This window comes from Mauremys mutica, chromosome 3 (genome assembly GCF_020497125.1).
Source record: "Mauremys mutica isolate MM-2020 ecotype Southern chromosome 3, ASM2049712v1, whole genome shotgun sequence".
Classification (NCBI taxonomy): Eukaryota; Metazoa; Chordata; order Testudines; family Geoemydidae; genus Mauremys; species Mauremys mutica.
This window is the reverse complement of record NC_059074.1, coordinates 4,213,124-4,229,121: the sequence shown is the minus strand read 5'-3', so window position 1 is coordinate 4,229,121 and position 15,998 is coordinate 4,213,124. Positions and strand designations below refer to the sequence as shown.

Here is a 15,998-nt window from a genome sequence, read left to right as displayed (position 1 = left end):
CATGAACTCTTTAAGGCAATCTGAACACAACACCCCTACCTCTGTAGGGACTGCTGTTACTTAGGTATTTGAATTAGTTGTACCTTTGACCTAATGTTGTTACACAGAATAATAGTTTTGTTTTCACGTTTATCTGTATTTACTGCTGTTTTTTAATCATTAACATGGAATACGTTATTTCTATTTTAGTCCTCCTCGACCTCTGACCAACATGAATGACACTATGGTTACCCATATGTCCTCCGGAGCACCCACTCCAACAAAAAGGTAGCTATACCTCACTAAATTTACTGTTTACAGCTTTGCAAGAGGTATAAATAGAATGAATTTTGCGTCACTGTTAGTGTTCTGACTTATTTGAAGTGCTACTGCAGCTGCTCCGAGTGTGTCTGAGGTTCATAACAAAAGGCTTGATTGCCACTGCTGCTTTTTGATCTCTTTAAAGAGCTATTTTCTTGTATTGAATAATTTTTACTACAGAAATATGACTGAATTAGCTGATGCTAAAGTTTTATGGAGGGTATTTCCTCCAAAGCCGTTCAGAAAGACCGGTCTTGCTGTTTTATTGCCTTTGTTAATGCCTGTTCTTCACACAAAGTAGAAACCAATTGCGTAGTTTCTTTTGAGATTCCTGAGGCCTGATCTACATGGAGTGGTTAGTTCATATTGTGTGACGCACAGTGGTTAGTGCGCAATATGTAAGCTCTACTAATAGTGTGCACACAGGACAGCTGTGCACTACTGAGCAGATGATGTGGCTGTAGCAGTGGCTCCTCCAGCAGCAGCAGAGGAGGAGGACAAGGAAGACGAGGAGGACACCGAGCAACTGCTATTTCACAAGCTCTTCTTGCAGCAGCTTCACAGCACTGTTTTTGGGCTTTGGAAATCAGCATCAGTTGATGAGAGAAGATAGTTCTGCAGACCTGGAATGATCAGCAGAATTTGGTGGCAGAATTTCACTCCTTGAACCTTGAAGAGGGAGGAGGACTGGCTGCCTTGCAACCTGAAGGCAGCAAGCACCCTGGACAAAGCAGTGCTACAGGCAGAGACTGGGGAAGCTAAAGACAGTCCCTGGTGGGCTGCAGGGATCTGCAGGCTGAGCCCTGAAGCAAGGGCAATGAGGGTGCTGAGGCCACAGGGAAATGGGCCAGGGAGATCTACTGAGGAGTCAGAGGGGATGCAGCAAGTGGCAGCCATCTACAGAATCCCTGGGCCGGGACCTGGAGTAGTAGGTGGGCCCGGGTTTCTCCCCTCCCACCTTGCCACTGAGGAAGTGGCCAATTGGCTGCAGTAGCCACTGAGGGAAGTGGCTGGACAGCGGACTGCGATACTGTCCCCTGGAAGTGGAGGAGCACAGAGTGCAGCGCAACTGGAGGGCTGTGTCCTGAAGAAGATGCTGCAGTCCTTGGAGTGACGTGGGTCTTGGAGCAGAAGTGACAGCGGCTGGACATCACCAGAAGAGGGTGCACTGGTGGACACAGCTAATCCCCAGGACAGCCAGCAGGAGGCGCCACAGTGGTGAGTGAACCCCATCACAATGGTGAAGACAACCTTTTTGAGATCAGTGCTGAACTAGCCTGGAGCCACAGCAGCACCAGGCCAGCATGCAGTGCCCCATACCCATTGAGAAGCGTGTCACCATTCCATCTGGAAGCCAACCCACCCCCAAATGTTACCTGTCTATAGCCAGCCAATTTGGCATTGGGAGATCACTGGTGGGTCCATTGTGAGGCAGGTGTATGATGTCATGCATAAGGTACCATTGTATTAGTTTTTAAAGCTTGGTGATGCTCAGGAGATTTTTTGATGGCATTGTATGCATGGGGTTCCCAAACTGGGCTGGGGTAATTGATGGGACCCATGTCCCTATCTTTTGCCCCACACACCAGGGCTCAGCGTTTATAAACAGAAAGGAGTATTTCTACATGGTTGCTCCGAGGCCTGGTTGACCACCGTGACATGTTCGCAAACATAAATGCAGGGTGGTGTGGAAAGGTCCACAATGCTAGGATCTTTCAGACTGCTTCTCTCTTTACTTTAAAGAATAAAGGAGGTTTTTCCCCCAAGACCACTATGAACATTAATGGTGTGGAGAATGCTCTGGTTATCCTGGGAGACCTGGTTTATCCTCTGCTTCACTGGCTAATGAAGCAATTCACAGACCACTTGGACAGGAGGAAGGAACTGTTTAACTAGTGCATCAGTATGACAGTGGAGTGTGTATTTGGCGATCTGAAAAGAAGGTATCAGAATGGTAGCCATGTTGGTCTGTATCAGCAAAAACAACGAGGAGTCCTCGTGGCCCCTTAGACTCTAACAAATTTATTTGGGCATAAGCTTTTGTGGGCCAAAGCCCGCTTCATCAGATGCATGCAGTGGAAGAAGGTGGCTCTCTTTATGGGCTAACTTGCCTAGGATTATAGCTACATGTTGTATTTTGCAAAATAGCTGTGAGAGTAAAGGAGAAAGCCTTAACAGTGGATGGGAGATTGAGTGGCGGAGACTTGCTCAGCAGTTTAAGCAGCCAGTTGAAAATGGAAACAGCCATGGCAATATTATCAGGGATGCATATTGCTCTTCACGCCTGAAAATGTGCGGCTGTACATCCAGCTATTATCCCAGGGAGTAGTGGGGAGAATGGATTGTGAGCGTTGGAGTGTCTTTTATGGGTGGTAGAAGTGGCACATTATGCACTCCTTATTTTATCATGTCTGTGCTTGTATACTTTTAGAAAAACTTATGACGTGCAAAATTTACATTTTTTCTGTGTACCATGCTGTCACAGATCCCCAGCATGCCCCAGCTTTTAAACAGTCCCTAGGAGGAACCGCTTCAGTATGCCAGACCCCCAAGGGGCCTAACTCTTCCTTTAGGGTAGGACATAGCCTCAATGCCTCTGAGACTGAGCTTCTGGGCTCCAGTACTCCTGCTTTGTACGGTGTGTTCTGCCCGTGCAGTCCAGGGATCAATGCACCTCCGCAAGGATATTCAGTGTTACCAGGCAGCCTTTTCAAAACAGAGCAGGATTTATCACCCAACTGGAACACAGCTCTGGGAAGTGGCAGAGAAATAAATGTTAAGACGTAGTCCATTCTGGTCAAGCAAGCTCTCCTTACAGCTACGCTACCGTGGAATCCATTTTTGGCTCTCTCTCCCTCTCTCTTTGGCAATCCCAAGTGAGAGCTGCTGTCTCTCTCCCAAAAGCCTCTTATCCCAGCCACATGACACCTTTCACGCTGAGTTCACGCATCCTGCCTGCTGGAGTTTCCCATGTATAAGTGTCAGTTGTTCAGTCCTTACATCTCCCATTGTCTTTGAGGAGCCTCCATCAATATGGGTCAGTTTCAGTCAGTGCTTAATGACGCATTCATTCCATCCCAGTCAGTAATGTAAGACAATACCTTATGTTTCCTGCTCTGCCCCAAGAGCAGCTTTTTAACCTTTTGCACCCAGTCGGTAGCAATCCAAAGTACGGAGGGAAACGAAGGCTCACATAGGAATCATAAAAACATTACAGAAAATTCCCACTTTGTCACACATGCATTACCAAGTCCTTTTGAATTAATTTTAAAGGTTTTTATTATTAAAAACAATTTGTTATGTAACAACCAAAAATAAATTGTTAATTAAAGTAATGAAACACAGCTTTAAAGTGACACAGTGCAGTGGAAGGCAGCACACAGCAACAGCAGGCTCCAATTCACAGGTGAATATACATCTTGCCTCTGTCTCTTCTTGTTCTTCTGCCTTCTGGTGTCGAGGCTCAAAGTTCCAGATGTGTTACATGGCATGAAAGAGCTGGGTTCTCAGGGGCAATTGTTCTTGCTGCCCTAAGCTTCAGCTTGGGAGAGGAATGGTATCTGGGAGCACAACTGTAAGGTTTCATTGAGGGAACATATGCTGGTGTTCCCAGTACTTTATATTGTCCAGGGGTTGCAGAACATGACTGGGTCCTGGCTGAGGGCACTGGAATGTCTGTGTGCTGCAACAGAGCATTCTGAGGGTACGTTTACACTTACCGGGACGGTCGACGCGGCGAGTTTGACTGCTCGGAGTTCGAACTATCGCGTCTGATCTAGACGCGATAGTTCGAACCCCGGAAGCGCTAGTTCGAACTCCGGTACTCCACCGCGGCAGGAGGAGTTGCCGGAGTCGACCCTGGAGCCGCGGAGTTCGCTTCCGCGGCGTCTGGACGGTAAGTAAGTCGAACTAGGGTAGTTCGAATTCAGCTACGTTATTCACGTAGCTGAATTCGCGTACCCTAGTTCGACCCCCGAGCTTAGTGTAGACCAGGGCTGAGTCTATGTTGCCTCCAGGAGTTGCCACTGCATTACCCTGTCTTTCTCTAAGTGACTTTTGCCATGGCTATGCTGTCTCTGGCCACTGCAACACTTTCTCTGGTATTTCTCAGATCCAATCTCCAGCTTGTTTTCAAGTTTGGGGGAAGTCTGCAGTGAGGTCTGCAAACATTTCTTCTTTAATTTTCCAGTTCTTCCCCCTCAGCTTAGCAAGCTGCTCAGACCTTGATAAAGGCGTTGTCTTTGAGGGTCTGGCCACTGCGGGCACTGTGGCTGCAGGAATAGGGAAGAAAAAACCAGGAGTTACTGTTCATATGGAACACATGAGGCGAGCAGCCCTCTGTGGTGAAAGAACAGGTTCAGGACTATTTAGAAAAGCTGGACATGCAGAAGTCCATGGGGCCGGATGCGCTGCATCCAAGGGTGCTGAGGGAGTTGGCTGATGTGATTCCAGAGCCATTGGCTGTTATCTCTGAAAACTCGTGGTGATCGAGGGAGGTCCCGGATGATTGGAAAAAGACAAATATAGTGCCCATATTTAAAAAAGAGAGAGAGAACCCAGGGAACTACAGACCGGTCAGCCTCACTCCAGTCCCCGGCAAAATCATGGAGCAGGTCCTCAAGGAGTCCATTTTGAAGCACTTGGAGGAGAGGAAGGTGATCAGGAACAGTCAACATGGATTCACCAAGGGCAAGTCATGTCTGACCAACCTGATTGCCTTCTATGGGGAGATAACTGGTTCTGTGGATATGGGGAAAGCAGTGGATGTGATATATCTTGACTTTAGCAAAGCTTTTGATACAGTCTCCCACAGTATTCCTGCCAGCAAGTTTAAAAAGTAGGGATTGCATGAATGGACTATAAGGTGGTGTGGCAGAGCTCCAACCTGTGGATCCCGCACTTGCAGGTGGTTTATGCTAGCCTCAGAGGCTCATTGCGACCCTCCATGTAGCCCTTCTCTCTCTGGGGCTAGAGTTACAGTCTACTGAGCCCTTTTCATTATAAGCCAGCAAGGAGGTTGATGAGAGAACTCCCACAGTCTCTGTCGTCTCTACGGGCTTATTCCAGAACAGTTTAGCCTCCTGTCCTGACAGGGGCCTGACTTCCCCTCCCAGGAGGTGTTCCTGTAGTGGCAGGTTGGGGGGAACCCGGGCCCACCCTCTACTCCCGGTTCCGGCCCAGGGACCCTTATGGCAGCAGCTGTTGGCAGTTGAACTTTCACCGCCAGAGCTGCTACATTTCCCTGGGCCACTTCCCCACAGCTCCCCGGCTTCTCTCTCTCAATGCCTTCTTCACCCTTATTTTAGGGCTTGAGGGTGTCTTCATTACCCAGCCCTTCAGCCGCGCTTCCTCTCCTTCAGCTCCCTGGCTCTCCTCGGCCTGACCGGAGTAAGCCCTTTTATAGTATCAGAAGGGCCTTAATTAGAGTCAGGTGTTCACATTAGCTTAACGGCCTCACCTGACTCTTTGCATGTCATGTGTCCACCCTAATTGGAGTCATGTGTCCACCCTAGCCTGGAGCAGCCCCTGCTCTGGTCAGTCAGGGAACAGAAAATTGCTTATCCAGTGGCCAGTAAATTTGCCTTCTACTACTCTGCTGTACCCAACTGGCCTGGGTCTATGACAGTGGATAGAAAGCTAGCTAGATTGTCAGGCTCAATGGGTAGTTGTCAGTGGCTTAATGTCTAGTTGGCAGCCAATATCAAGCAGAGTGCCCCAGGGGTTGGTCCTGGGGCCGGTTTTGTTCAACATTGTTATTAATGATCTGGATGATGGGATTAATTGCACCCTCAGCAAGTTTGCAGATGACGCTAAACTGGGGGGAGAGGTAGATATGCTGGAGGGTAGGGATAGGGTCCAGAGTGACCTAGACAAATTGGAGGATTGGACCAAAATAAATCTGATGAGGTTCAACAAGGACAAGTGCAGAGTCCTGCACTTAGGAAGAAAGAATCCCATGCACTGCTACAGGCTGGGGACCGAGTGGCTAAACAGCAGTTCTGCAGAAAAGGACCTGGGGATTACAGTGAATGTTGCCAGCAGATCAAGGGAAGTGATTATTCCTCTCTATTAGGCACTGGTGAGGCCACATCTGGAGTATTGCGTCCAGGTTTGGTCCCCCCATGACAGAAGGAATGTGGACAAATTGGAAAGAGTCCAGCGGAGGGCAACGAAAATGATTAGGGGGCTGGGGCACATGACTTATGAGCAGTGGCTGAGGGAACTGGGGTTATTTAGTCTGCAGAAGAGAAGAGTGAGGAGAGATTTAATAGCAGCCTTCAACTACCTCAAAGGGGGTTCCAAAGAGGATGGAGCTCGGCTCTTCTCAGTGGTGACAGATGACAGAACAAGAAGCAATGGTTTCAAGTTTCAGTGAGGGAGCTCTAGGTTGGATATTAGGAAACACTATTCTTCTTCGAGTGATTGCTCCAATGCATTCCAGTTAGGTGTGCGCGCCGCGCATGCACAGCATCTCGGAACTTTTTTCCCTAGCAACCCCGGCGGGCCGGCTGGGCGCCCCCTGGAGTGGCGCCGCTATTGCGCTAAATATATACCCCAGCCGGCCCGTCCGCTCCTCAGTTCCTTCTTACCGCCCGTGACGGCCAGTTGGAACTATGGAGGGCTCTTCGTTCTCCACAATCCCTAGCATTTACATCTCTCTTGTATATAGTTAGTTTAGTAGTTACAGTTTTAGATAGTTAGTTAGTGTAGATAAGGTGAAAGGGGGGGGGTTCCCCTTTTACCTCACCCGGTGCGGGCTCATGCCCAAGGCACCGGGCTTTAAGCCCTGCGCGGCGTGCCAGAAGCTGATGCCCATCGGAGACCCGCACGACGCCTGTCTCCGTTGCTTGGGCGAAGGGCATAGAACGGACAAGTGTTCGATCTGCTTAACTTTTAAACCGCGGACCCGGAAGGAGCGGGACATCCGACTGAAGCAGATCCTAATGGAAGCGTCGCTTCGACCACCGGCACCGTCCGCGCCGGCACCGCGAACTGACTCGGTGCAAAGCGCACCGAGCCACTCCACCGCGCGCGGCGCCGCTCCACCTCTGCGCAGAAAGCAGCTAAGAAGTCGCGGCACCGCTCGCTTTCGCCCACAGGAAAGCAGAGACTGGCAAAGGCAATAGCGCAGGCTAGCGCTGAGGCCTCGGCGCAAGCAGCTGCGCGCCTGGCAGCTCCTGCGGTGCCCGTACACAAGCCGCGCACAGGACCCTTGACTCCGGCGCCGCAAGGGCCGTCGAGTCCGGCGCCGCCACACTCCCCGGTACCATCCGAGGTTGAGCCCCGGCTGCCGTCAACGCCGGAGACATTCGCCTCCGCGCGAGAGCTCATCAAGCTCATAGAGGCACCAGGCCTCCGGCCCCCGGCACCGCCGGTGCGGGCTGTCGTGTCGGCGGGGAAGCCGGCGAGAATGACCCGGCCACCGTCCCTGGACAGGCCGCATGGACGACGCTCCCGGTCCCGGTCCCGCGGCAGATCTCCATCCAGACGCTCGCGATCTCGGCACCGCTCGACTTCGCGGTACCGGTCGCCATCACAACGCCGGTCGCAGTCCCGGTACCGCTCGTCATCACGGTACCGGTCGTACTCCCGACGCCGCACGAGATCCAGGTCGCCATCGTGTCGGCGCCATCAGAGATCGCCGTCCCGGCACCGCTCCCGGCACCGCGACTCGCGCGGACGTTCGTGGCACCGTCGTTCTCAAACAAGGTCAAGCTCCCGGCACCGGTCGAGCTCCTGGCACCGGTCGAGCTCCCGGCACCGCGGCGGACGTCACTCCCGGTCGCCGTCCCGGTACCGGCCGGAGCAACCTCGCACTTCTTTGCCTCCCGGGGAAGGTCGGCCCCATTCGGCACCGCACTCTGCGAGCGCTTCGGCACCGCCATGGCCTTCTCGACCCGAGTCGGTCGCTTCTGGCGCGGACGGATACGGACTCCTGCCGCCCACCCCACGGCACCATCCTCAAGGGGCACAACCGTGGGGCTTTTGGGTGCCATGGGCCCAGTACGAGGCCCAGGGGGTGCCTTTTCCACCAAGGCCCCCCGCGTCAGAGCGCAGAGTCCCAGAGGCGACGGTATCCAGACCGGCCCCTTCGCCACCGGCGGCGGATGCTGTAGCGTCGGAATCCCACGGCCATGTGCAGCCCGCACCCTCCGACGGACAGGTGGCAGGCCCCTCTTCGGAGACGGTCGTCCAAGGGTTGTCCTCCTCGTCCTCGCCTGATGAGGCGGTGGCCGGTGCAGCAACTAAGGAGCCTCCCCCCATTGACGTGAGAGCTCACCAGGACCTCCTTCGTCGTGTGGCGACGGCAATGGCCTTGCCCATAGAGGAGGTACGCGAGGACGAGGACCCTATCACGAACGTGGTCGAGGCTGACACGCCGGTGCGAGTTGCACTTCCGTTTGTACGGACGGTGCAGAAGAACGCCACCACTATCTGGCAGACGCCGGCGTCCGTGCCCCCTACAGCCCGTGGGGTTGAGCGAAAGTACTCTGTCCCTCCAACGGGCTATGAATACTTGTATATGCATCCGACCCCGGACTCCTTGGTAGTCCAGTCGGTTAATGACAGGGAGCGGCACGGTCAACCGGCTTCGGCGCCCAAATCGAAGGACGCGAAACGTATGGACCTGCTAGGCCGGAAGGTCTATTCTGCAGGAGGCCTGCAAATGAGAATTGCCAACCAGATGGTCCTCCTCGCCAGGTACGTCTTCGACATCCTGATGTCCCTGGCGAAGTTTACCGAGCTCCTGCCGTCAGCCTCCCGACAGGAGTTCACGGCCATGCTGGAGGAGGGAAGGAGGTCATCTAGATCCTCCATCTCAGCCGCCCTCGACGCTGCGGACTCGGGGGCGAGGACCTTGGCCTCCGGAGTCACGATGCGGCGTATCGCCTGGCTGCAGTCTTCCACCCTGCCGCCGGAGGTCCAATATACGTTGCAGGACCTTCCCTTTGACACTAAAGGGCTGTTCTCTGAGAAGACGGATTCTAGGATCCAGTCTTTAAAGGACGGTCGTATCGCGATACGCACGTTAGGCATGCATACGCCAGCGACGCAGCGTAGGCCATTCCGTCCGCAGCCCTCCAGACCGGCCTTCCAGTCCCGGTATCGCCCTTACAACAGCCGACGTCTGGCCCAAAATCGCCGTCGTCCATCCGGCAACCGCCGCAACCAGGGCCAGGCCGCTTCGAAGGCCCCTCAGGGGGCCAAACAGGCCTTTTGATGGGACGCTCGAGGACGGCCCATCACTCTCCCTACCGGATCCTTCCCCTCTGTTTTGCAACCGCCTTTCCCATTTCTTTTCGGCGTGGTCCCGCTTAACATCAGACAACTGGGTGCTCCAAACAGTCCAGTCGGGATACCGCCTGCAATTTGCTTCGCCCCCGCCTTCCCACCCACCCTCCCTGTCCCTCTTCAGGGACCCCTCTCACGAGCAAGTCCTCTTACGGGAGGTCCAGACTCTGTTGAGCGTGGGTGCCATAGAAGCAGTGCCTCAGGACAGACGGGGCAGGGGATTCTACTCCCGTTACTTTCTTATCCCCAAGGCGAAAGGCGGGTTACGTCCTATCCTGGACCTGCGCGAGCTGAACAAGTACCTGCTCAAGCCCAAGTTTCGCATGGTCACTCTGGGGACCATCATTCCTTCTCTGGATCCGGGAGACTGGTTTGCCGCCCTCGACATGAAGGACGCCTACTTCCATGTCGCGATCTATCCTCCCCATCGTCGTTACCTTCGGTTTGTGGTCAACGACACCCACTACCAGTTCTCAGTGTTGCCGTTCGGACTTTCCACCGCCCCGAGGGTGTTTACCAAATGCATGGCGGTAGTCGCCGCAGCCCTCCGACGTCGTCAGATGCACGTTTATCCGTATCTCGACGACTGGCTGGTTCGCGGTCAGTCCCGGCAACTTGTGATGGACCACATGACAGAAATCCTGTCTCTCTTTCGGCGGCTCGGTCTTCTCATCAACACAGAGAAGTCCACTTTGATTCCGTCGCAGCGGGTGGAGTTCATCGGAGCGGTCCTCGACTCCACGATGGCCAGAGCCTGCCTCCCTCGTGCTCGGCACCAGACGATGGTCTCCATCATCCGGGACCTCGTCGCCTTCCCTACCACGTCGGTGCGCTCCTGCCTTCGCCTCCTGGGCCACATGGCCTCCTGCACGTATGTCACCGCATACGCGCGGCTCCACCTTCGGCCGTTCCAGTCGTGGCTTGCATCGGTGTACCGGCCACACCGGGACCCCATCGACATGTTGGTCACGGTTACCAGGACGACCCTCGAGTCCCTCATCTGGTGGCTCGACCCGGAGCTGGTGTGTGCCGGAGTTCCGTTCCACCCTCCTCGCCCGTCCGTCACTCTGACCACGGATGCCTCGGCCCTCGGTTGGGGGGCCCACCTGGGCGATCTCCACACGCAGGGCCTGTGGTCGGTCCAGGAGCTCGCCCTGCACATCAACGTTCGCGAGCTGCGCGCCATCCGCCTGGCCTGTCGCACCTTCTACGCCCGCCTGCAAGGCCGTTGTGTGACAGTATTCACGGACAACACCGCCGCGATGTTCTACGTGAACAAGCAAGGCGGAGCCCGCTCCTCCCACCTCTGCAAGGAAGCGATGCTCCTGTGGGACTTCTGCGTGACCCACTCAATTCACCTGGAAGCATCCTTTCTTCCGGGAGTGCAGAACACGCTGGCCGACCGTCTCAGCAGGTCGTTCCTCTCCCACGAGTGGTCTCTCCGTCCAGATGTCGTCCACACTATCTTCCGGAGGTGGGGGTTTCCCCAAGTAGACCTCTTCGCCTCCAAAGAGAACAGGAAGTGCCACCGGTTTTGCTCATTCCAAGGTCACTCGCCAGGCTCCCTGACGGACGCCTTCCTTTATCACTGGACGGATCGCCTCCTCTACGCCTTCCCTCCGTTCCCGCTCGTGCACCGAGTGCTCCTGAAGCTTCGGAGGGACAGAGCCCACATCATTCTAGTGGCACCAGCCTGGCCGAGGCAGCACTGGTACACCCTGCTGCTCGAGCTCTCCGTTCGGGAGCCCATCCCCCTGCCGTTGTGGCCGGACCTCATCACCCAGGACTTCGGCAGACTCCACCATCCGAACCTGCAATCCCTCCATCTTACAGCTTGGTACCTGAGTGGCTGACCCACGCGGAGAGGGGCTGTTCTGCAGCGGTTCAACAGGTCCTGCTCGAGAGCAGAAAACCTTCCACTCGCTCCACTTACCTGGCGAAGTGGAAGAGGTTTGCACTCTGGTGTGATCACCGAGGTCTTAATCCATTCCTGGTACCGGTCCCTACCATCCTGGACTACCTCTGGCACCTTAAGGAGCAAGGTCTGGCGGTCTCCTCCTTGAGGGTTCATCTGGCAGCGGTATCCGCCTTTCGTCCCTCCGTGGAAGGTCGGTCCATCTTCTCGAACCAGATGGTTTCCCGTTTCCTCAAGGGCCTGGACCGCTTGTACCCGCCAGTGCGGCGCCCTGCCCCGACCTGGGACTTGAACCTCGTGTTGGCCAAACTAATGGGTCCTCCGTTCGAGCCTCTGGCCACGTGCTCCCTGCTCTACCTTTCGTGGAAGACGGCCTTCCTTGTTGCCATTACTTCAGCGAGGCGAGTTTCTGAGCTTCGCGCTCTAACGGTTGATCCGCCATACACGATCTTCCATGGGGACAAGGTACAGCTGCGCCCTCATCCGGCCTTTCTCCCGAAGGTGGTGTCAGCATTCCATCTCAATCAGGAGATCTTCCTCCCGGTGTTCTTCCCGAAGCCGCATGCCTCGCCTCGGGAACAGCAACTGCATACTCTCGACGTTCGTAGAGCGCTCGCCTTCTACATCGAGCGAACTAAGCCTTTCCGGCGTTCGCCTCAGCTATTCGTAGCGGTAGCTGACCGCATGAAGGGAGATGCGATATCCTCCCAGCGGATTTCCTCATGGGTCACTGCGTGTATCCGGACCTGCTACGAGCTAGCTCGCGTACCACCAGGCCGCGTCACTGCACATTCGACGAGGGCGCACGCCTCATCTCTGGCCTTCCTGGCCAACGTCCCAATTCAGGATATCTGTCGAGCGGCCACCTGGTCTTCGGTGCACACCTTCGCCTCCCACTACGCGTTGGTGCAGCAGTCTCGAGACGACGCAGCCTTCGGCTCTGCGGTATTACACTCCGCCACGTCTCACTCCGACCCCACCGCCTAGGTAAGGCTTGGGAATCACCTAACTGGAATGCATTGGAGCAATCACTCGAAGAAGAAAAGACGGTTACTCACCTGTAGTAACTGTTTTTCTTCGAGATGTGTTGCTCCAATCCATTCCAGACCCGCCCTCCTTCCCCACTGTCGGAGTAGCCGGCAAGAAGGAACTGAGGAGCGGACGGGCCGGCTGGGGTATATATTTAGCGCAATAGCGGCGCCACTCCAGGGGGCGCCCAGCCGGCCCGCCGGGGTTGCTAGGGAAAAAAGTTCCGAGATGCTGTGCACGCGCGGTGCGCACACCTAACTGGAATGGATTGGAGCAACACATCTCGAAGAACAACAGTTACTACAGGTGAGTAACCGTCTTTTTCATTAGGAGGGTGGTGACGTACTGGAATGAGTTACCTAGGGAGGTGGTGGAATCTCCATCCTTAGAGCTTTTTAAGGCCCGGCTTGACAAGGCCTTGGTTGGGATGTTTTAGTTGGTGTTGGTCCTGCTTTAAGCAGGGTATTGGACTAGATACCTCCTGAGGTCTCTTCCAACCCTGAGATTCTATGATTCTATGATATTCCAGAGAGGCTGTGGTAGCATTTTAACATGTATTTCTTGTTTCTGCTCCCTGAAATTCTTCCCAGGCTTGGGAGAACCTCAGAGGTGGTAAGGAGTGTGTGCAGGGGGTCTAGCTTGGGACTTTAGGGTTTGTAGATGTGCCTTGAAGGCTGTGAGGTTTTGGGGATTATGGTCCCAGTTTGGCTTTGCAGTTTAAGCTGTGCCTTGGAGATGCTTATATGGTGTCAGAAGGGTCAATGGAGGGGCTCTGGGGGCAAACTGGATCGTAATCCCGTCTGTGTTGATAACATTACACTGAGGTGGGTGACTAGGAGGCAGAGAATGACTTTAATCAGAAAGACAAAGGGCAGCCCAGAGAGACAAGGTGTGAAGTTACTCACCAAGATGGTCCCTCTCTCCCTGCCAGAAGCTCTTCATGGGAATTGTAAGCTATCTCAGGGAGCAAACGACTGGACAGCTATCCCACATAACATTTGGATCAAAATTGAGCAATTTCTCAGTCTAAGAGTCTGCTTTATCTCCCCTGTAGACATGCTGAAATTGCAGAGAAAAATAGATGGGGTTCTGCACTGAGTGTTCAAAACCTTAACTTAATCTTTTTCTGTGTAAACCTATCAGAAGCCATTAAGAGTTGTACAGCTATGCTATCTCTAGGGTAAACATATTTTCCTGTACAAATGCCTGTTATGAGGCATATATACCTCAGCAACAAGCTGTAGTCTTTTAGTGCCTTTGCAGCATGCAATAGCCATATCTACCTCATGGAAATGGAGAATACTAACCAAATTTTTTTTTCTTCTAACCACTATCTCAATAAACTGTTGAATTTCACACAACTGAATATTTTCATTATTTGAATATGCTGTGGGAGGCAGGTTGGGGTAGAGGCTCTTATGTCTCATGAGGTTGTGGCGGTGCTCTGTTTCTGGCTGTTGTTTTGGGGCAGGAGGGTGGGTGTTTGCCGAGCAGGACAGATGGGTGGTAGGAAAAGGAAAATAGGTAGATGGGGTATGTGCCTTCCATGGCATAGGCTTGCAAACAGTCGATAGTCAGGACTTTTAGCATGAGACAGAACCTGATTGCCCAGCAGGTCCAGCTGCCATTTCTAAAATGTGAATGGCAGATTGTGAACCAATGAAGGGGAACAGTGTGGGCTGAGGGAGAGAGGTGGGGGCTGAAGACTGGGAAAGGCTCAAAGCTCACATCTGCCAACAACTTAAATAACTCCTCTCCCTCCCAGGCATTTATCCCTCTGATGTATTTTGAGTGCAGTCTTCTTTTGGTTAGGTTAAGCAAGCCAAACTCTTTGAGTCTCCTCTCATAAGGTAGGTTTTCCATTCCTCAGATCATCCTAATAGTCATTCTCTGCACCTGTTCCAGTTTGAATTCATCTTTCTTAAAAAATGGGAGATCAGAATTGTGCACAGTATTCCAGATGAGGTCTCACAAGTGCCTTGTATAATGGTGCTAATACTTCCCAGTCTACTGGAAATATCTCATCTGATGCATCCTAGGACTGCAGTAGCTTTTTTCACAGCCACATCACATTGGCGGCTCCTAGTCATGCTGTGATCAGCCAATGAACCCAGGTCTTTCTTCTCCTCTGTTGCTTCCAACTGATAAGGCCCCAGCTTATAGCAAAAATTCTTGTTGTTAGTCCCTAAATGCGTGACTTTGCACTATTAAATTACATCCCATTTCTATTACTCCAGTTTACAACATCATCCAGATCTTCTTGTATGATATTCCGGCCCTCCTCCATATTGGCAATACCTCCCAACTTTGTGTCATCCACAAATTTTATTAGTGCACTCTTACTTTTTGTGCCAAGGTCAGTAATGAAAATGCTCAATCAGATTGGTCCCAAAACCAATCCCTGAGGAACTCCACTAATAACCTCTATCCAGTCTGACAGTTCATCTTTCAGTATGATCCGTTGTAGTCGCCCCTTTCTCCCAGGTGTTCTGGAGTATATTACCATAATGCTGATCTACTGGAATCTAGGTGTAAATGGCACTGTGCCAGGCTTTAAACAGGAGAAAGGTCATCTGGTCAACTTGACCCCAGAGTAGTGGAGGTCACACAGGTAAACAGACAGTTCTTCTTCAAGTGATGTCCCTGAGAGTGCTCCACTTCAGGCAGTTGTGTGCCCCTGCGCCTCTAGTTGAAGAATTTCAACAGCAGTGTCCGGTTGGACCCCACGTGCGCTCTCCCCATCTCATGCCGTCAGTGGTGGTGAACTAGCGCTATGCAGCCAACCCCACCCTCCATTCCTTCTCGGCCACAGAGAACCTTGTGAGACCTCTGAAGTAGAGGGGAGGACGCTGGGTAGTGGAGAACCCACAGGGACACACATCTCAAAGAACCTCAGTTACTGCACAAGGTGAGTAATTTTCCCTTCTTTGAGGGATGTCCCTGTTTGTCGGATAGTAGTTGGAGGACTACAAAAATAGTGCATGGCAGCACTTCATGTACACAAACAACAGACGACAGTAACTCAATTTGCATCCGATTTAGTATACTTTGAAAGAGAACTCCAGAGCCCGTGATAAATGTGGAGTTAGTGCACTCTAAGGAATTGATCATGTGTATGGAGGCATTTTCAGACCAGACTAAGCCCCTGTGAAGACAAACCCTGAGTCTAAAGATCGTTCAAATTTGAGCTAAGTTGGGATTTCTATTCACTAGCTTTATATTTGTAAATTAATGTATGCATGTGCATATGCAGACACACTCAGAAAATCAGTTGATCATGTATTTGTTTCTTTTGTTCTTGTTGAAGTATGTTTTGCCAGTACATGAGAATCTCCAATGAATCACAGTCTCCTACTTGTCCAAAGCTATATATCAATTAATATTCCCTGCAGGGAATGAGAAACTAAACTTAAAAGGATCTTCATATATTTTATTGATGAGGTATATGAAAGAGGCAAGG

At 52.6% G+C, this 15,998-nt stretch overlaps 1 protein-coding gene across 7 annotated transcripts in view; it reads left to right on the top strand.

The window, feature by feature from the left end:
• DTNB (dystrobrevin beta) overlaps positions 1-15,998 on the top strand; it is a 354,166-nt gene that overhangs the window by 197,589 nt on the left and 140,579 nt on the right. For all 7 annotated transcript variants that reach the window (XM_045010065.1, XM_045010062.1, XM_045010063.1 and 4 more), the window contains exon 10: positions 190-267. In XM_045010065.1, the coding sequence (XP_044866000.1) occupies positions 190-267 (78 nt within the window). The remainder of the gene's footprint in view (positions 1-189; positions 268-15,998) is intronic.